Source organism: Trachinotus anak, unplaced genomic scaffold (genome assembly GCF_046630095.1).
Source record: "Trachinotus anak isolate AG129_WGS33_773 ecotype Australia unplaced genomic scaffold, CSIRO_AGI_Tana_v1 ptg000001l, whole genome shotgun sequence".
NCBI lineage: Eukaryota > Metazoa > Chordata > Actinopteri > Carangiformes > Carangidae > Trachinotus > Trachinotus anak.
Genome location: NW_027273852.1, coordinates 6,603,698 through 6,624,497, shown reverse-complemented (window position 1 = coordinate 6,624,497; position 20,800 = coordinate 6,603,698). Strand labels below are relative to the sequence as shown.

Sequence of the window (20,800 nt, the reverse complement as noted above, 5' to 3'; positions counted from 1 at the left end):
TGGTTTCAGTACCACGGACAGCAGCACTCAGCAACACTCCTCTTTCCTCCTCTTGATGCCTCAAAGTGTTTTTTTTTTTCCAGGATGGAGAGTTAGGTCTTTGAACACAGCACACCCTGCTGGATGCATCAGTACTTGCAGAGGGGAAATGAGCAATAATCCACACATAAAGAGTATTCAGGACAGTTTGTTTTGTCTTAGCTACCACTTATTTTTCTATCTTGGAAGCTGGGAGAGGAAAAACAAATATTGACTGGAGATATTTTATCCATTTTTTCACATGATGATTGACCAAAAAGAATGATCAGAACAAGAGCCAGAAACGATCAGTAAGCAAAAGGAGATTCTAAGTCATCTTTATTATTATCGGTCAGTTAGGTACAGGAAAAACCTTTTCGTTGTATCCCATAACTCATCGCAGGAGACTGATCAGTGAAGACAGATAGAGAACCAGACCCAGGTAAAACACTCACCAAGTTATGCATAAAATTTGAAAACAAAATGTGACTGGTTTACCTGAATGTGCAGGTGATGTTCTCAAATGTGAGACTTTTTAAATCCACATAAAGAAATCATGCACATCTCAAGAAGTTAAAACACTGAAAACCATTGAAAAATTGGTCCACCTGAGTCTGGTGTTTTGAAATGTATCTCTATGTGTCCTCTCTCCTTGTAATCATGTTTAACTCTCTTTGGACCATGATACCCCGGCAACATTTTGAGGCAACGCTGATGGATAACCAGCAACATTAATCAGGACTAATTTGAGGGAGGATGGTGGAAAAAACATACAGCATGTAACTGCCCGCCACCCCCCTTACTAAGATTAAGAAAATAAATAATAAAAAATAAAAATTGCCTGTTTCAACTGCCTCAAAAGTGATGCAAGTATCATTGTCTTAAATTAGGGGTGTTCACACAACAACACATGGGAAGTCAGCATGCTCACAGTAACTCACATACAGATATGAATGTCTTTATAGAATATGTATCTGTCATCACATCTCGGCAAAAATTACACTTATACACAACAAATGCACAATAACACCTGGAACCATGATACCAGCCAGTGGAAAAAGACCCAAATACATTTGAGTTGTCTTTGTCCAGTCAGAAAAGGCTTCCTGTTAAGCGAACGGCCTCATCTCCTGGTAGGTGTTGGTGATATCGTCCAATAACAATAGCCTATAGATAAAGAATTTATGTTTCCAAACAACCCATAACACACACACGCACACACACACACACACACACACAAACGCACACACACACAGTCGCACACACATACATTTTCTCTCACACTTATTACATGTTAATAACATCATGAGAAACGTGAATCTTTTTTGAGTCAGTGACTGAATGTGAGATGCGGCTATGTTGAGAGCAGTAAACCTGACAGAAGTACAAAACACTCCATAACATCCTCTTGTTGGCAATTATGTTGACATAGTTACATTAGGCTATATGTAATCATTGCTTGGCAGCATACAAAAATAAAAGAAGTTGCTCTGGTGCATATTCTGAGTCATCTGCATTTGAGTTAAGTCGTCTCTATGCAAACTGAAAGAATTGTTTCTGGCACATTTTTTTTTTTTTTTTTTTTAAACGAATGAGGCTGGCTCAGTAATTATATATTGATTAGTATTAGGGTGTTACTGTAACTGTATCTGCCTAACTACAATACAACAAGTAGCAGCTTCTCCTTGGTGTAGTTTGTTGGCTAGCTTTTTAGCAAGCCTGACGAATGCATATTTGGAATCACTTTTGAAAAGACGACCGTCAAAAAACTTGCTTGTCAAAAATCATTTTAGCAGTCCTGTTTCTCTGCTCTATAGGGCTCTAAGACCAGTATTTCTGTTTGAATTCCTAAAACATTTTCATATTGAATTCCGGCTGTCACTTTAACTAGGCTGGTGTTTGATGACCAAACTCCATATGTATTTATTTGGACTTCAACAACGGCGTCACACTACCTATATCACCATAGACTCTAAACGAATACAACAACCAAGGGCCCATGTTTCACAAGTCAATAATTAAAGTAGGAATAAAGGATTGGCATTGTGTCAGGAGTGTGATCACCAGTCTGAGAACCCCCCCGATTAATTAAATATGTGCAGTTTAGCTGATTAGACTTTAGCACCTTGTGTGCTCAAAGGTTTTTTCACAGATTGACTGATTTGATGTTGCCAGCTAGAAATTTCTAAACATAGTGAAGACTCAGTTAGTGTCCTTTCAGCCTGGTTTTAGTTATTACATCCCCTCAACCTTTATGAAACAGGTTATACATATATATATTTATATGTGTGTATCTTTGTGTGTATAAGGGATACTCTGCTACACTTGGCATTGTCTTAATAATTTCCCATAGTTCTCAATCCCTCAAGAACAGACATTTTCTCTGTTATGGTGATGGAATATGATGAGACATGATTAAAAATCAAACATTATAATGAAATTACAGTGGTAGCCATTGCAGAGGTCATCCATTCCTGCATCAACCCAGTATGATCAGGATTCTCTGATCACTTGCTCTGGTAACATAGCAGCAAGACAAACTGGCACCTGTGAAATGGCTACCTACATGTATAATTTGTAAATGTTGGCAGAAATCCACAGAAATGCCAAGATCCACTTTTAGCACAGTGTAGCAGACCTTAGAAATGCATGGTTTCAGCCAGGGCTGTGACAGCTCTGCTTCTATGGCCAAAGTCCTAGTAAAGATACAGTATCTGGGCAAGAAAGGGCATGAAGGAAAGAGGCAAGAGGAAGAGAGACATAAAGAAAAGAAGCTGGAATGATGTCTTGTCCTCCTCATTCACAGCCTCTGGGTGAAGTTTTCAGGGAATACTCCTTTAGCGGCATTTTCTTTGTTCTGCTGCCAGTCGCCCTCTTTCATTCCCATCAGCCAGCCTTCATCCTAAACACACACACGGCAAACAATCAACTCAGTAATCTACTGGAAAACAACAGAGCATACCTGTGTGTGTTTGTGTGTGTGCGTACCTGTTCTTCTGGGTTTTCAAAGGGGATTACTAGCACCACATCTCCAGTCTTCATCTCCAGTTCGTCTGTGTCATTGGCAGCATAGTCATGCATCACCTGGACCTGTATCATATATATATACAAATGTGAATTATCACCATACATAAAAGATATATATTTTTGGTTAGTAGATGTTCAGCACATTTGAAACTTTTTTCCTGATTTACCTTGAACATGAAGCCAGGGGGCATCTCTGCAGGCTCTGATGCTGCCTCTGTTGATTCTGCCTCTTCTACAGGTGTCTAGACAATAAAGAGAGGTGCAATTTACTGATAAACTGTTCATGCTGCAGCACTTCTTCATCTTGTAAATACACATAATTGAGTCCTTTAAGTGTCATTTCTAAAAAGATTAGAAAGAAACTGAACCAGCAGAACTTTCTACAATTAAGCGCCTGTATCTGTAAATTACACAAATAGCTTTTCTACAAAGATATGATTCTACAAAATACTTTATTCTAGAAAACTCTTAATTTAATTATGGATGAATCAGAACTAATAAAAAAAATAAACCCCATTGAAATAGATTGTTGTAGTATCTCAGAACCTTTAAGGGATGCCTCACATAATTATAATTCCTAAAACATAACCATGCAATGCATGTATGTAATGGGTAGTGTAAGTTGTTTGAATTATGTGTATGTGTGTATAGGGTAAATATGAAATCCTATACAGTAGTTTGTTTTTACTGCTTTGCTTCCAATTGTTTTTGGGGAAAAGCCATTATATTATTATCTAGAATTCTGCAGGAATTCTTGCACTCACTTCTTCTGTTGCTGCTTCTTCTGGTGCCACTGCAGCAGCTGCTGCAGACTCATCCTGGGAGACATAGAGGAGTAACAGAGAAAGGTTAGAGAATGAGACAGGTAAAGGTCATCAATAAGGAAGTGGAAAGAATGTAAGAAAGGAGGAGGAACAGACAGACAAGACAAAGACAGACCAAAAGACAAGCAGCACAGCCTAAACAGCAAAGTCATAGTTAATGCAGGCATGTTGAATAGACAGCAGGATTAGATACTAATGCACATTTGCCATAAAGATAAAACTTTTGCACAGGATACTGTGTGTACATGTGTGATTAGCAGTGACTGGGATAATTATGTGCATTGAGAAGCAGATGTTTCTATTCATTTCTTTCCCTCATCAATTAATTTCCATCTAGCCCTCTGTGTCACAGTTGATGCATCCATGCTGCTGGCCCAGATGCATCCTAAATCTTTCCATTTCAAGATTTCTCCATCTTTCCACCTCCCATTCACAATTTGTCTCTCTATCATCTGCTTGTTTTCCCATGCTCAAACCTCCTCCTCAAGAGTCAATGCATCCACCATTTTCGTCCAGATGCATCTCTCCGTTTTTTCTCTCCTTGGTTACCTGACCCTCTTCATTATCCAGCGGGGCGGCAGCTGGGGTGGCTTCTTCCTCAGCAGTGTCAGCTGGAGCCTCAGCTGTAGGTGTGGTAGGCACCTCTGTGACTGGCTGGCTCTCATCATCACCCCAGCCCTCCTGGGCTTCAGCCACAGGGTCGTAATGAACTGGCTGGCTCCCATCATCCCCCCATTCCTCCTGAGCCGCAGCCACAGGGTCATAGGAAACTGGTTGGCTTCCGTCATCCCCCCAACCCTCATTGGCAGCTGATATGGGGTCATAGCGGACGGGCCGCGAACCATCATCCCCCCAGGCCTCTGAAGCAGCAACTACAGGGTCATAGTGCTCCTGGGTGTCCTGTTCCTGAGCGCCACTGTCCTCAGGCTGAGGGGCAAGGGTCAGGTTTCAAGGAATCAGAGGTCATAAGAGATATTTTACCTTACGGGTATCATTTTTGTAAATCAGATGTTTGAAAACATTTTATTTGAATGAAATACAGTAAACTGGTTTTGATGGGCAAGGGATTAGAAAATTTATAGGGATATTAAAGGGGCACTAAAGAGGTGCGTAAGGGTTGCACTACCAGAATGAGAGGTAAGGGGTTCAAGCATTAAAGGACCAAACAAATGATTTTGTTTGCTTTAGTCCATAAACTAAAAAGTGTGTTTTCTATATCTTATGCTGACTATATTCCATCACTCTGACTCTAGAATCTCTAGACTATAGACTCTAGAGATTGCAATGTCAGTCATTCGGCCATTTTGGTTGACACTAAAATCTAAAATTGCTGATCCCCTGACTTTGCCCTTCATGCCACTAGAAGGTTTACAGTTGTCTCAACAATTATTACATGGATTGCCATCAAATTTGGTACAGACATTCATGTCCCTCTGAGGGAGAAATGAATTGTGACAACTCTGTCTGTCAACTGACTTTTCCTCTTGCGCCATCATCTGGTCCAAAGTTTACTTTGGTTTATGACCAAATATCAGGAAAATCAGCCTCAGCTGCAGTGTGTGTTTAGTGTTAATTAGCATATGTTAGGATGCTAAACCAAGGTGGGGGACATGGCAAACATCATCACCATGTTAGCATATCAGTATGTTAGCATGGCGTTAGCATTTCACTCGAATGACTGCTCTGACTTAGTACAGTTTTACAGCTATTTTAAATCAGTTGGCAGTAAAAGATGCTTGATTAATAAAAGGGCTAAAACCTGAAAAAAACATTAGAATGGCCTTTTAATGGATTTGAACATGAATGAGGGTTCGGGGAGTTGGTATCAAGTATTATTTTGATTAAGCTGATTTGTCATATTTAAGGCAAAATGCAATCATGAGAAGAAAGGAGGGCCATGAAAGATGCCATAGACACCGATAGGTATTCTGCAGCAGATGTCAGCAAGTCATCATCATCATCACCATCACCATCATCATCATAAGATTGATGTAGAAGGATAAACCTTTACAGAGAAGGTTCAGCTTAAATCAAAAGGCAAATGAAGATAAGGAAAGGTGGCAGTAGAAGGCAGGAAAGAAAAAATAGTCCCATCAGAAGATAGATGTCGGATCTTCTGTGTGTAGTTAGCAAGCATGGTTTATATTCCCACGGCTATGTTCAGATGGAGATAGAGGAAGGAAGCTTTGTAAGAGTAGAAGTGTCGCTTCTGTCTGGGTTATCACTGCTTCGCCTCAAGCTCTAACACAGAACTGTATGACTGTTGTGACACATCCCTCTTACAGTGGCAGGGATTAACAAAAAGGTTATTTAATGATCAGGATGCCAACTTGCAAGCAAGGCTTTGTGAAGTTGCCCACTAACTCTTCAGTGTCATTTCTATAAAACAACCCACTGCAAACATGAGCAACTTCACGCGACTTTCACAATACAACTGTTCCCTGTGTGTCACATGGAGCATGTACTGTAACATGTGAACACACAGGGATACGAGGGGAAACAAAGAAATGAGGTCATTTCAGTTTCAAATAATTCTACACAGAAGATATATTTACCTTACATTCATGGTTAATTTTGTGTACAAGGGTGTGTACATTTGTACACTTTTATGGATGGTGTCTTACAATTAATCCTTCATAGGCTTTGCTTTACAATATGTTGTATATCACTGTATATCTTGCATATATACAAAGAGGGAGAGAAAAAAAACGTATGTGTAACAGTGTAAAATGTCCATTTGAAACTGAACTGACTTGATTCCCAAGTTCTATTTGTGCTGTACAACAATCTCGTCAGTGTTCAGTGTTATCACATCAAGCACTGCAGACACAAGGACAACGCACAAACAGATTTGGGACAGACAAATGAAAGAGGTCCATTTTACGGAAAAGACTGCAGAAATGACCATTACAGAAGTCCCTGCCAAGCATGTCCTGCATTTGTAGTGCAGGACTGTCAAGCATCCTCCAGCTGTAGCAGCAAGCACAATGAGAGTGGGGCTTGTATAATGGTGACATACAGTACATAAGGACTAAACTATGACAAATTAGATGGTTGCTATGAACACAAATTAGAATATGCTGATTAAGATGATGATCATAATGGTAATTATATATTTTCATCATTATTTTTTTTTTATTTTTTAAAAACATTATCTTTGGATGGGGATGATAAGCTTACCCACGAGTCCCAGTTTGCAGGCTGTGGAAAACAGAGGAAGCAACACAATGAGAAGACAGAACAAAACTCTCTAAAGTTCTTGGTTATACCCGTTGCATTCAGTAAGGCATTTCTGATGCAGGTTCCATGCTCTTACCCTACAAGCCCATCGCAGGAGATCTTTAGCAGAACAAGAGTACAGGCACTGTTTGGTGAAGTAAGAAGTGCAAGTGATGTACATCTGAAGAATTAATTCTGTCATATGTTTATTGTACAGAAGCTAATTTTATTTATATATACAGGAGGCTGCCCTTCTCTCTGATAGGTGGAGGTTGTATCAGTTTTATTAGACTGCAAATCATGTTATGACAAATTCCATAATGTGTTATTTTTTTCCGTTGATGTAAATATGTACAAAGTCTGTCTGTGGCTATTTTTTTCACAAACTAGTTGCCAATTTTTTCTCTCTGCTGTTTGGTACTGAGCAGATGACTGAAGTATACGGTAAATATACAGGCTGTAACTGTTTATGTTGAAATGTGCAAAAAAATGATATAATATAGGTCCAAGATTCACAGAATGAAAAATCATACAAACAAAAGATCAAAACTCTGTCATCTCATCCCTACATTTTCATGACAGGACCAGTTTGGCTCCGGTACCTACCAGCTACGTTAAGGTATAGAGTAGTCTACATGCCATTCAACAGTCAGGAACTGGTATGCTATACTGAGGCTTAGTGGCAGACCTGGATCAAACAGCAGCTGAAATCATTTTTCAAAAAGGTGACATAACACAAGGTGTGCTTAATTTATCTCACCTTCCAAGTATCGTGAGCAGCTTTTAGTCTACTCAGCTGTGCGCTAAGATACAATAAGCACAGCTGAAGTCATTCCAGTATTTCACATTTACATTCTGCTGTACTTTTGTCCAGGTCTGATGTGAAAGAAGTCAGAGCAGAGCAGGATTGTCAGTCTACAGTTCATGCCATGAGTGATCTGTGGATTGTGCTAAAGCAGGAAGAAGTGGTCACTAGAAACAGGTTTCTACAGATCATCATGCCGTCGTCCGCCTTTTGTTTGGAAAACTGGACAGAAGCAGAGCAGGTAACACCTCAAACTATGCCAAACTTACCAAGTGATTTCAGTTTGCATCCAGACTTATCAAGCTTATATCAATATATTCAAAGTCAAACAACTGCACTGGCAACTGGCACAGCTGTTGGCTAAAAGAAAACTTTAACAAAAGTTTAACATCTGTTCAACTTATTTAACTGAACAGGTCATAGACTCATTTATTTCCACTTAAGTATCATGAAATGAACTCAAAAACTTTCTGAATAGAACATAAAATCTCTTGTGAAGCTTGGCATTTCTTGCAGTGGAGTGTCTCTACGACTATATTTTCATGCCATGACTCATCCACCTGTGTGACCGTGGAGGCTTTGGTGGCTGCACTGAAAGAGTCCAGGTCCATGTCCAACAGGCTGCTCACTGCAGGACTGTCAAACTGATAACAACAGGAATAGGAGGGCTCGTTGGCTAACTGTGCGCAACAGAGGAGGCAAGGAAGTGGACAGAATAGAATAGAATAGAATAGAACAGAAGCACGGGCAGGCCAGAGGAAGGAGTGTTTAATGGTTCTGACCTGCACAGGAAAAGGAAAAGTTAAAGGGCTATTCCACAGTTGGTCGGCAGCAGCTGCTCACTAACCTCTGTAGGGGAGGTGACACTGATATCAGGAGTAGCTGCAGCATCAAACAGGTTGATGATGTTCTCTGTTTTCATCTCCTTAGATGGAGTCACCTTGGGTGGAGGAGGCACTGCTGGCTTTAGCTAGGAAAGAGGGGAAAAAAATGTGGTAATGAAGTTGTGCCACAAGCCATATGAATATGACTTCATTGCTTTGAGATTTAAATTTCTGTTGTGTTTCTGAATTTTGTAGAAAGAATTAATATGAGCCTCAGCAAAACTGTTAACTTAAAAAAAAAAACAAAAAAACAATTGGAGAATTCACGCTCAGATCACAAAATAAACATGTTCTTTTGTGTGTGTCTACCTTGGATGGAGATTTGGGGATTGGGGGTGGTCCTCCTGGCCTGAGAGTGTGGTTAGATGGTTCATCGCCACTAAATGAATGAAAGAGGGAGTGATGAAGGGCAAAAAGAGAACACAGATCATAGAGAGAGTAACAAGGATGGCAAACAATATGAGAGAAGAGGGAAGCAAAGGTTAAAGAGAGCAGCTAAAAGCCAAAACATCACTAGAGAGAAGTTACAGGGCATGCTACAGGAGTTTAAGTGAAAATTGTTGTTGTGGGAGCTGTCATGCAAAAAAAGTGAGCCTCCCTTCCCTCCATCCCTCCCATCCCATGCAAGCAGGCTTAGAGTGTGCCTCCTGTAAATCCTCACAAGCGAGCGGTGAAAGAGGCATTCACTGTCATTCAGAAGATCTTCTAAAGCTGACAAAAGCAGCCCCAGATCTGCAGATATTTAAAGAGCTTGGAGCATACCTGCAAATTGCTGCTGGAGGAGGCAATTTTGTACATTGGTGGTTTTAAAAACTACTTTACCATGATTGTATTACCAGCCAGGCATAGTGGACAAATACTCTTGGGCCCCAGAACTACAGGGCTCCCAAAGGCTCCAGGCTTATAGTGCATCAGCAGGTTGGTGTTAATATATATGTTTGAGAATACAGAGCACTAAAGCGATCCACTGGCATGACAAGGGACCTAAGGTGGGTCCTGCTTTATTACTTTTTCTTGAGGCTTAATCTAGTTTTATTATTTCAGATTTGTGGTTCTGTAGTCTCTCAGTCAAATTGCAACAGAGATTACACAGAGAAGGGGAGTAGCAGGAGGTTGATTGCAGCAACCAACTTCTGGCACAGGGCCCAAAAATCTAACACAGTGCATTTGCTGTGTGTTTATCAGAGGATATAAAATGGACAAAGTGGTCTCACAATGCTAAGTAAAGGAAAGGCGTTGTGAGATGGGACTAAAAAGACACGTATTGGAGTACACTTTCATTTCAAAAAGTTAATGGGAGATGAGATATTGTGAGGTATGTGTATTATAAAGTAACAGTGTTGCCTGGTGCAGCATTACAGACACAGGTTTGCTCGTCTCTTGTACATCTGCAGCTCTGAGCACACGACTCTCTGATCAGTGTGTCAATTCACTTACACAACCAAGCACTAACTCTCCCTCAAAAACTTCCAAGCCTGCAGACTGACTGACATACAGACAGCTGGACAGACATGTCAGTTTGACAGACAGACAAGAGTTGTGTCACCGTGGTTACCACAGTTGCTGCCGGTTACCTCCTATTTGCTCCTGACGATGAGGCGCCGCGGTTACCTGTCTTTCTGCAAGGGGGGGTTCAGGGTGGCTCCAGGTTAGTGAATGTCATTTTGGTTGTCTATTCCTGTAGCTTAAAATGTTTGTGATGTGTAGTGTTCTAATTTATGGGTTTTGCATTTTTCCAGACAGAACCAGGAATGGAGGGATGAACCTTCAACTTTAATCAGTAAAATAATCAGTTGGATATATTAGGATCATCTCTTTAATGCACTTGTTTTTCAGTTTTGAGTTTTGAGTTTGAATTTTCTGTGTGCAGTCTAAAAAAGAATAAATGGACAACTGAAATGTGTTGGCAGTAAAAGATGCCTAGCCTTAAAATTTAAAATAAAAAAGCGTTTTGAGCTTTTAACTCCTAGCTTACAGTAAACACACTAACAGGGAAAATAAATGAGTTCACTGAAAATAGCATCACCACTTAATTTACTGCTATTCTCACTTCTGATGCAGACCATTACATTCATCAAGCACAGTGAAAGAGGTTCAAATATTTAACATGTCTGAATGGATGTTTTTTTGGTCAAAGAGAAGGAGCCACAGACACGCAGCATAGCGAGTATTTTCTGCACTGGCTAAGACGACCAACCACAGTGATTGACTGATGAGGCTCAGCTCTCTAAACTGGTTCCCAGGGTTTTTCTTAGAATTGCAAAAACCTGAGGTTCCTGGGTTTTTACCTGAGTATAATTTCAACGAAATAGAAAGGCAAAGCCTTCACAGAATATCCGAGTACGTTTGAGTCTGAATAGCATTACTGTTAAGAAAAGATTTATTGGTGCTTATTTTTGTCACTTATAACATTCAATAGAAAGATTAAAGATTTCTTGACATTTAATTCCACAAATCTCTTATGAGCTACACAATATATTACAAAGCACTAAACAGTAGGAAGACTTACTATCAGAGAATTTAATAATATATCTTTGCTCACTAACCTGGTTGTTGTTTCTGATTTCTCCAAATTCTCCAAGACGTCATACAAATCCTGATCCAACTACAAGGAGGGCAAAAAGAAGGGTGGAAACTGTTACACCGTATAATTCACACAAAAGCTTGTTTGAGAAACAACATCTTTACCCAGTTCCACTTATTAAATCCAATTATCTTACACCGTTCTGGCAACTTCTATGGCATAATCATTAACATAATCATATTATCCATGCACTGCAAAGTTACAACTACAGCTTGTTTGCATCAGTATGTCCAAATTCAGGGAGACAATATTTACAACTCTCAAGCTAAGGCAGTATTACAGGGGATAATCTCACTGCACTCAGTTAAAACCCCATGCTCTAGCTTTGCTTTACTGGGCCAGAAATAAGAAATGTGTTATAACACACTTTGCATATGGTTTCAAAATCAGTGCTGATGTGCAGCAATAAGTTAACATTTTTAGATGAAATTGCAGCCCCTGTTAATGTAGACACTGGCACAGTCTGGCACTGTCAACATTTTCCGAGAACAGTTATCTGATATTTGGTGTCAGAATGTTTTGTCTGGTCTTTATCTAAATGCAGCAGCACCACAGAATAGTCTCACCCGGCTCATTTCCTTGTGAAACTTCTCCTCGAAACCAGCCAAACTCTGGAAGGTGCTGACATAAAACCCAACACGACTAGAGATAGAGAGAGAGACAGTATTGACTGCATTACCGGCTTGGTTTAGTTCAATATCCTGCGAAGGTAAATGTGGCACAGATGCAAGTGACATGTAATTATAGCATCTATCCATCAAAAGGAAAATCAATTTGCACAGACACTCACACGCACAAAGACACACACCTGTTCCAGAGCGAAGGTAACTCCTCTTGCAAGTCAATATTAATCTCCTCAAACACCTTCTGGGCTCTCTCCAACTCCTCCTCAGCCTGAAACACACACACACATACACACACACACACACAGGCATCAGGCATTGTTCATGAGTGCGTGTTGGATGTACAATAGATAAGTGATGAGCAATATATGTGTGCTTGATATCTTGACATCTCCTGTTTCTTATTATTCATTATCCAGTATCATTTTCATTTTGCCTTCACTATATATTCAACAGTAGTACGTGACAGGGAACCTGAGCAGAGAGAGAGCGAGCAATGACATCCAAAAAACTCCCCTGAATTGAGGATGTGTCTTTGACTGCTGAGCTACCAGGACACCTCTTATCATTGCTTCATAGTCAGCAGACCTTGTCGGAAGTACAGTAAGAGTAGTGTGTACCTGGCTCCTGGACAGACTGCTCTGGGCAACGTTGTGTGCAGACAAGATACCCTGAGCCCAGCCTGGAGTGGCCCTCTCCAGCAAAGAGGAGGGCTGGAAGAGAGAGAACAAGTTCATATGGTAAATACCCTTAAAGTTATAGTTACACCTGATAAATTATAATTGTTAACATGTATATATGTGTGATTATACACATCATTGGCAGTGTACCGCTGCTTAGGTATCAGACTATTGTGTATTTGATTTACCTTGGTAATTTTAATCCCCCCGTCCTTTTTCTTGGTCTTGTGTGTAGTAGCGTAGTTGTGCCTGGCACTGTCGTAATCCACCAATTTCCTGTCCCTCTTAGCTATACGAGCCTGAACAGAAAAGTAGAAATGAATACAAGAGAAGAATAATTACCAGTGTAATTTAGTGTCTCTATCTGCAGAGAGATGCCCAGTTTTCATGCTTCATAAATATTGAAACATCAGTTGCTTGCCAGAAACTCAAAATTGACTTTTTTACGCCACATTTTAAGATACACTTTTTACAACTTGGTCGTTTTCAACTAAATATTTTAAATCGGTGGAAGGATTTTAGTCATCAAATGTCTGGATTTAAGTTAGGAGAGAGAACAGCCAGGCAGGTGGCAGCTCATGGATGCTCTGTGTCCACCGAGGAGTCAGTGATCACAGACGTTGAAAGTGACACTGTTTTATTCGTTGTTTCATTTAACCCCCTGGTCCATTTGTTTGGGAGAGGTGGACATCTTTGCGGATAATTCTGGTTCATAAATTTACAGTTAGTTAGATTTGCAGGCTAAGACCCAAACCGTTCCCTGATGTCCTGTGTCTACCATACAGCGCCAGCGAAACACTAAATGTAATGTGAAACTCTTTTTAGTGCTTTTAACGGTTATAATCACCGGGTCTCTTTATTTTGGAGAGGAGGAGACCTCTGTAGATAATTAAGCTCCAAGTAAAAACGAGTGACAGTGAAGAAATTCAAACCGGGAGAAGTTTACGGCAATGGTGGTGAAAACAACAGCTCCCAGGATCCCACGCTATTCCATGACATCACCCAACGCTGTCTTTTGTTTTGATTGAGAGACCCCTAGCAGCAGAAGTTACATACTATGTGTTTAATAGTCGTTTTTGTGGTCAATATTTCTAATACAACACAACTGAAATCCAAATAGTGTATGCTCATTAAAACTACAGTAAGATAATAATATGGCATATTATGTGTAGCCTTGCCACTGCATCAATGCTCAATGCCAATAGTTTTCAGCTAAGGCTACAACATGTCCTTATGACCACACATCTTACCTTGATATCGGGGAACTGGCCCAGGTAAGTATCCATGGAGATGAGAGCATGATCAACCAACTTCTGGTGGTAATCGGTCCATAACACATCACAGTCCTGCAGCATAGATTAACATAATAGCACAATAACATTTCTTCATATCTTAGAACTCCAGTTGCTCAGTTGCTATGTCTAGCCAAGTGGTCTTGTGTTAAAATTAAGAATAAACTTAAATCTTTAAGTGATTATGTATTTTCTTGCAGTTATAGATTGACAAGACACATTAATTCAAAGGTAATTTCAAGAGCAAACATAATGAAGTCAAAGTTGAATATAAAGATCTACTCAACATTTCTCAACAACTTATAAAGCACAGCAAAAAGAAAATAATCCCACAAGAACACAATAACTTTCCAGACCTCCATTCTTCTAACCATGAAAAAAAAGGGAGCTGCTAGGATATACATATAAGCTAATCAGGAGCCAAACATGGACATAAACAACAAACAAACACAATCAACTAATGTAGGCCTACAGTAGACCTCTACATGAAAATCAGCTCGTCCTCACACTCTCACACATGCAGTCAATCGCTGTCTTTCAAACACATTTATAAAAGTGTCTCTGACCTCCACAATGGAATCCACTTCGTTCTTGCCGTACCACTCTGGCTCATACATGTCAGCCAGACACGACTGCAGGTTATTGGAGGACTCATGCATGGCTGAGGACAAAGACACATAGTGTGCATTGATGGGCATTTATATTTCCAGGTTGAAGTATGTATTTGTTCATCCATGATTGCATCTACATGCGTGGCTTAAATGCATTTGTCCATTCATCAGTGTAACTTTGAACGGACGTGTATGTGTGTCACCTTTCACTGCCTCCAGGTACGCCCTAAGGTCCCTCTGCAGTTTGCTGCCCTCAGCCTGTGAGTGAAACATAAAACATGAGGCGTAGAACACAAAAGCAGTACAGAGTAGACAAGTGCAGAGATGTCACAGGCCTGTTGAGCCAGTTTCAGTTTCAACAAATTCAAACCTGTTTGAGCCAATGCAAGTTGGTATAGGCAGAGATTAGGCTACAAACATGACTAGAAAGTCTGGCAAGCTACAGCTCCCTTAAAGCTGGTCTGTTATGTAACATTTTCTACAGTAAAAATTGGAAACACAGCTCTGTGTGTCACTGTGTCGCACTCACATATTGTTTGTTGAAGTTGATAACTCCCTCCTCAAAGGCAACGTCTTTGGTCTCATCAGCTTTGCCAAGCTTCTGGAGAACCTGTCCGTCAAGCAAATAGTAACATAAGACAATACAAAGGATAACTGTCGCTATTGATTCTGCTGAGTTTTCAGTGATAAGAGACAAGAGGTCAGTTTTTGACGCTCCCAAAAATACACTGAACGTGAGGATTCACCTGTTCGTCTTAATCTTTTATCCTCTCTCTCAAGGTTAAGTTCAAATATGATTTATTTGCATGAATGGGAAAATGAATGGCTTGTAAAAACAGCATATGGCACACACACACACACACACGTACATAGATAATGTCAGAATTAAGCCAAGTAAGTCAAGTCTACAGTGTAATACAACCGTTCTTGCATTCCCATTCACAGATATAACGCACAACGGCTTGACAGAGGAACCACAATCAGTTTTCCCTCCGCCGCTCTTCAGCCCAACAGCTCATGGTGCATTTTGACAGACAAGTAGCGCCCCCTGTCATTTATTCTGCGCACAACTCGCAGGTGCATACACGCGTAGAATAGGCCCCTTATTTACCACTTACACATATTGCAGCATGAGTGTTAAATATTATCGTGGTGCCAGCAGCGTGCAAAGAGAGTGGGTTGCAGTCACCATCTGAGTGACAAACCCTCATGAAGATGCCCAGGTAATGACTTACATGCCAGGACCACATCAGTCGTCAGGCTAAATTATGAGTAGGCCTACAGTGCATCTGATTGCACTATGACCGTGTCCGCTGCTTGACATTGACTAAAAGAGGAATGCATTTAAAGTGGACATCCCCCTCCCCAAACACAGCTTTTAATATTATGATGTCGTGATGCGACACTGCGCCTCGGTGTTGGGGGATGCGGCACTGCTGCTTCGCAGCTTGTAGGCCTGAAACATAATTTCCCAAATATTAACATGGAGCAGGAGCAGCTCTTCGCTTACCTTTTCTTGGGCTCTGGTTAGTTTTTTCTGGACGTTGCTTGCCACTTTCCCTGCAGTCAGCCCCTTCCCCAAATTCAACTCAGCCATCTTGTAGCGTAGATAAGTCTTTGGATGCGGGAAGGAAGGAAATAAAAAATAATAACGATCGGATGGACCGCTACGGCGACCGTTGAATCAAATTCATCAATGTCCAGTGTAGAAAATAAAGTTGATAAATGCGATTATGAGATGTTACGATGTATCTACAGAATTAGGCCTATGTGTGTGCAGAAAGCTAAGCTGTATTCTCTGATATTGAGCCGCTGTGTGCGCGTCCGTGACAGAGGAGGAGGATGCTGCGAGAGATGCTCTTAAAGGCACAGCTGCTGCCGCGCATCCAGGAGACTGTATATCCACCGGCACGGCTAAAATATGGACAAAAGCAAGTGTTTCAGAAGGACATGGTGCGCTTTAATAAAATTAATCTTTGGGATTTTTTTTTTTTTGTAATCTCTGTTTTTTTTTTTGTTTTTTTTTTAAATAATTTGTCTCTAGAACCGAGGATCACGAAGGTCTTAAATGATAAATGTTTTCAATTGACAAGCAATGAAATATCCTGATGAACATTCACAACTGACCACAAACACAAACAGCAAACAACGAACACCAAACAAACAGCTGGACGTGGCCTCGCCATAAGCATGTGTTAATGCTTCAAACTTATGTGTCTCAGTAATATGGTTACGTAACACATGAAGTGAAGCGACAGCATAGGGGATCAGTGACAGCAGCTCAGCAGTGTTTACAGTAGTAACGACACAGTGAGACTATAATGAAATACAGTGTTGTCTGAAACGTAGGTTGGATTGGAACTATAATAGACAGAAGAAAGTACTATTAAGTATGGACAGATATAACATTTACTTGAAAAAAAACTAGACTTTTCTGCATTAAGTTTTGAAGCAAAGGTTCTTATAACAATTTGACATCAGGCTGTAAATGGTGATAGGCCAGCAAAGGTGCAGGCCTGTAAAAACAGTCTCTAATCAACACGGTGAGCGTGGGTGGCCACTTGAACTAACAATTGCTCCAGTGCTAGCGCTGATACCCTGGTGTGTCCTCTCCCAGATGATCATCGACCCTGAGGAGAAACCACGACTGCGACCGGGACATCTGCATCTCGGTTCCACTCCGCTCTGCAATAATCCACTTTATACTCCGGGAGATGGCACTATTGGCCCGTATCACATCAACATAGCTACAGCGTCTAAAGAGCTTAGAGTTTCCCACTTTTTAAAATGTGTCTGTTTTTGATCAAGGGCTGCAGCAGCCTGGTGAAGGACCACGGCTCTGCAGAAGTACAGAGGAGAGACTGCTCACATCTCAGTGTGAGCTCTGAGTGATGTTAGAGGTGAAGTTGCAGTGACCTGCTCCTGACTATAAGTTGGCTACATTAATACAATGTTTAATATCCCGTATAATATACTTAAAAAAAATAATTTGTTATCCTATTTCATGATTGGCAAATAAAAGTGCACGGTGAAGTTCAGCTCCTTATCGTCTCAGGTGGCTGGTGCTGGCTGGGAGCTCTCCACGGTCCTGAACTGACGCTCCGCTGGTGCTGAGGGGACTGAAAGGCAGCAGGACAAAAGGCTCTCAAAACGGTACTTATGTTTTGGTTTTGTTTTTCCTACCATTACACTGGATGTAATTATATCTCGGTTGCATAATCTAGCATGAGAGCACGCTTAGGAGAAATCCTCCTTGCATGTGAGAGGAAAAATGGTTTAGTGTTAAGGAGGTTAGGTTTCAGAGTGGGTGATTATCCCGTAAAATACTTTTTAAATTCAATTCTTTTAAAATCTTTTTTTTTTGATGACACTAAAGCCGTCTGTTTTCCTTGTGAACACACGTCCTTTGCACCTTTACTGTCTGTCCCTCCTCTTTTTTCTTGTCTCTTTCTCTCTCTCCCCGACTTTCTCCCTCTCCGCCTCCTCCCTTTCCCTCTCATTCCCTCTCCCTCCTCTCTTCCTCCCCTCCTGTCTCCCCGTCTCTTTATCCCCGACAATAACAACATTTGGCCACGAGTCACCAAGCCCATTCGTTCCCATATAATCACATGAATAGCTCCTCTCCTCTCCTCTGCACCCCCCCACGCCCACCCCCTCCCCATCCCCCCGCACACACACACACACACACACACACACACACACACACACACACACACACACACACTCCCCCCTCCTGTGCTGCGGGAATGGTTTAACCCGTTGCGAGTGAGGGAGACACAGGGAGCACAAAGGAAGCGCATACACTGGTCGTTTAGGAGGGATACAATTGGGTGCATGATGTAAACATGGAATAAAAACCGCAAGGCTGCATCTCCATTTCCCGTCGCACTGGTCCATTATCGGCGTTCAATATTACATGAGGTGCCGACTAACAACAGCGCGTCTGTCTGGACAACGGGAGGCGGGCAGCAAGTGAGAATTAAGCCAAGAGCGGAGGAGAGGAAAGAGGAGTTGAGCATTGTTTCATCTTCGCTTCAAAGGTTTCTGGAGTTGCTCTCAGGCTTTGGACCGAATCCGGTTCACTGGGACACGATGCTGGGGTTTTCAAGCTGACCGAGCCGACAAGTGGAGATTTTCTTGTCTTCTTTTCGTCCGTTTCGATTTATTTTGTTGTTGTTTGTTTGTTTTGCACTGGAGTGTGAAGACCGGAAAAACACGCTAATATGTTGCATTTCTGAGGTGAGTGAGTTTTCTTTGTTCACCTCAAATTACAGCACACAGATTTCGATTGAACCGAGTCTGACGCGGGCCAACAAATACAGACTAAAGTCCGACGTTTTGTCCACTAATCTCCATCCAACAGCCCGAACGAAGACCCATCCACATTTCCTAATGTTAAAAATGGTTCCCAAAAGCCAATCACACTGCCCACAGCCTTATGCCCGTCACTGTAATTGCCTGTGAAAATTAGACACATGGAGGACTCCCCCAGCTCTGCTATTGTTTTCCCTCTATTGTTTTCAAACCGGAACATTTGGTGCCCTTAAACAAGACACAAGCTCTTAGAGACCCCTCAACGGGCGCATATCAGTGACAGCCAGATGAATCCTTCATGATGTGTGGGAATTAATAATTTAAAGGACTAAACTCTGAATTTGATACCCCTGTAGATAATTGGGTTGGACAGCGTGTAAACACTAGGAGCCAAATTGATTGAAAGTCACATGCATCCATATCCCATTCACATCTATCTATCTATCTATCTATCTATCTATCTATCTATCTATCTATCTATCTATCTATCATCTATCTATCTATCTATCTATCTGACAGAGAAAGAGGTTCTTTCTCACAGTGGATTTATGTCTCTCCACCTCCTCTCTTCTGTAGGGAACAGTAATAGCACATTTAACATCTTCATAATTAGTAGTTTGCCAGAGCAAAGAAGAAGTAATTATAGGCAGCAAGCCTGCTGAGCTAAGTGTGCAGGCATTTTTATTTTATTTCCATTGTTAAGCATGCAAATGTTGTCTTGGTACCATGTACTAGTTCTTTTCTGAGAACAAGCAAAGCTTGAACTTGTGTGTTTTATTTCCCACTTCTGTGGTTTAAGATATCATTATTCATATGTGGATCAAAACAAACCCATTTGACATTTAAAAAAAAAAAAACTGTTCATATCTGCTTCTTCTTCTCCATTTTCTCCATTCTAATAATGTGTTTGTGTGTTTGTGTTTGTGAGACCAGTGTGCACAGCTGTCCATGTTGTGTTAGAGAAGAGAAACATAAAGCGTCCACCCAGAAAAGACTGTAGACATTCACATACTGTACATGCCTTCTACTACAGGGAAAACTAAGAAATATCACACTGACTTAAAAGAGCAAAAAAAATACAGAGTGCTCCAAATCGCCTTTAAAATGACAGATTACAAGGGACATTTTGGCCCTCTGCAAGCATGAAAAATGACCGGGCACAGTCTATTAGAGAAAGTAAAATTACATCCCTGACCGGAGATCTCTTGAGATATAATGATAGATTTAAAGCTTGCACTGTATTTGAATAGTGGATGCTGATGAAAGGATGCCATGGGAAGAAGCATGAATAAGACGGAGTGTGTTTGAGTGTTTAGAAACCATTGTGCTGCTAGTTACTGACTGAGTGCTGTTGTTCAGCTGATGCATTGGAGAGCGCTCTGGTGTCAACCCACGGGGGTTTCTTACTTGGTAGTGTTATTAAATCTTTTAATAAGGCTCGCCTCCAGTCTGTGAATCATTTCCTGAGCTGAACTGTGAATCCGTGGCCTTACCACAGATGAAACTGAGGTATGTTTAAGGAAATTAATAGCTTAATGAAGCTACATCGGAAATGTTAAGTAAATAACAGAGCTCTCAGTTATATCTTCACCCAGCTAAACCGCCACAAAGCGTGCTTGTTGTTTCTCGGGAACAAACAGTTTTTGCAGTCACATATTTACCTTCAGCTCAGCGTGCACCAAGCTTTTTACTGCTGGAAGCTGCTCTGCTTCAGTGGGGCAAGTGAGGGGTGGGGGGTGGGGTGGGGGGTGGGGTATCACCCAACCGGGAATAATTAAAAGTGCTTCGCATTTACTTTCATTTTCAATAATGTCCAAAAGATAGAAAAGATGGATGAGGAGATGATGAAGGACAGACGGGAGGACAGAGAGGAGATGTGAGATGTGTAACGTGCAATGGGACTCAATCCCATGGCTCTT

General features: G+C 41.1%; 2 protein-coding genes across 7 annotated transcripts in view; one reads left to right on the top strand and one right to left on the bottom strand.

The window, feature by feature from the left end:
* Positions 1 to 340: 340 nt before the first annotated feature.
* On the bottom strand, positions 341 to 16,416 carry LOC139608227 (myc box-dependent-interacting protein 1). Of its 6 annotated transcripts, XM_071461756.1 has the most exons (19): positions 16,078 to 16,375; positions 15,097 to 15,177; positions 14,771 to 14,825; positions 14,523 to 14,617; positions 13,915 to 14,010; positions 12,853 to 12,963; positions 12,605 to 12,697; positions 12,170 to 12,255; positions 11,928 to 12,003; positions 11,324 to 11,382; positions 10,352 to 10,396; positions 9,087 to 9,156; positions 8,741 to 8,863; positions 7,050 to 7,070; positions 4,419 to 4,796; positions 3,810 to 3,863; positions 3,213 to 3,287; positions 3,007 to 3,108; positions 1,584 to 2,920 (listed from the first exon to the last, which is right to left on the bottom strand). In XM_071461756.1, exons 1-19 carry the CDS (start codon positions 16,162 to 16,164, stop codon positions 2,819 to 2,821), a joined length of 1,809 nt encoding a protein of 602 aa, XP_071317857.1. In that variant the 5' UTR covers positions 16,165 to 16,375; the 3' UTR covers positions 1,584 to 2,818. The 6 variants fall into 6 exon arrangements, with proteins under 6 accessions (XP_071318120.1, XP_071318034.1, XP_071318295.1 ...); XM_071462019.1 differs by lacking the exon at positions 4,419 to 4,796 and having other exon boundaries at positions 341 to 2,920; positions 16,078 to 16,392; XM_071461933.1 differs by lacking the exon at positions 10,352 to 10,396 and having other exon boundaries at positions 341 to 2,920; positions 16,078 to 16,383.
* A 1,948-nt stretch (positions 16,417 to 18,364) lies between these two features.
* Positions 18,365 to 20,800, top strand: part of tmem198aa (transmembrane protein 198aa) — a 35,064-nt gene continuing 32,628 nt past the window's right edge. Inside the window, exon 1 of the mRNA XM_071461649.1 lies at positions 18,365 to 18,806. The gene's annotated coding sequence lies outside the window, so the exon portion shown is untranslated. The remainder of the gene's footprint in view (positions 18,807 to 20,800) is intronic.

What these genes read in the sequence shown, in the direction of transcription:
- LOC139608227 (XM_071461756.1), bottom strand. Translation starts at nt 16,164, where the DNA reads ATGGCTGAGTTGAATTTGGGGAAGGGGCTGACTGCAGGGAAAGTGGCA. An exon ending in GCCAGTTCCCCGATATCAAG is followed by an intron (nt 12,964 to 13,914) that starts GTAAGATGTGTG and finishes TTTTCTGTTCAG; the next exon opens with GCTCGTATAGCTAAGAGGGA. An exon ending in TTCACAAGGAAATGAGCCGG is followed by an intron (nt 11,383 to 11,927) that starts GTGAGACTATTC and finishes CCCTCCTTGTAG; the next exon opens with TTGGATCAGGATTTGTATGA.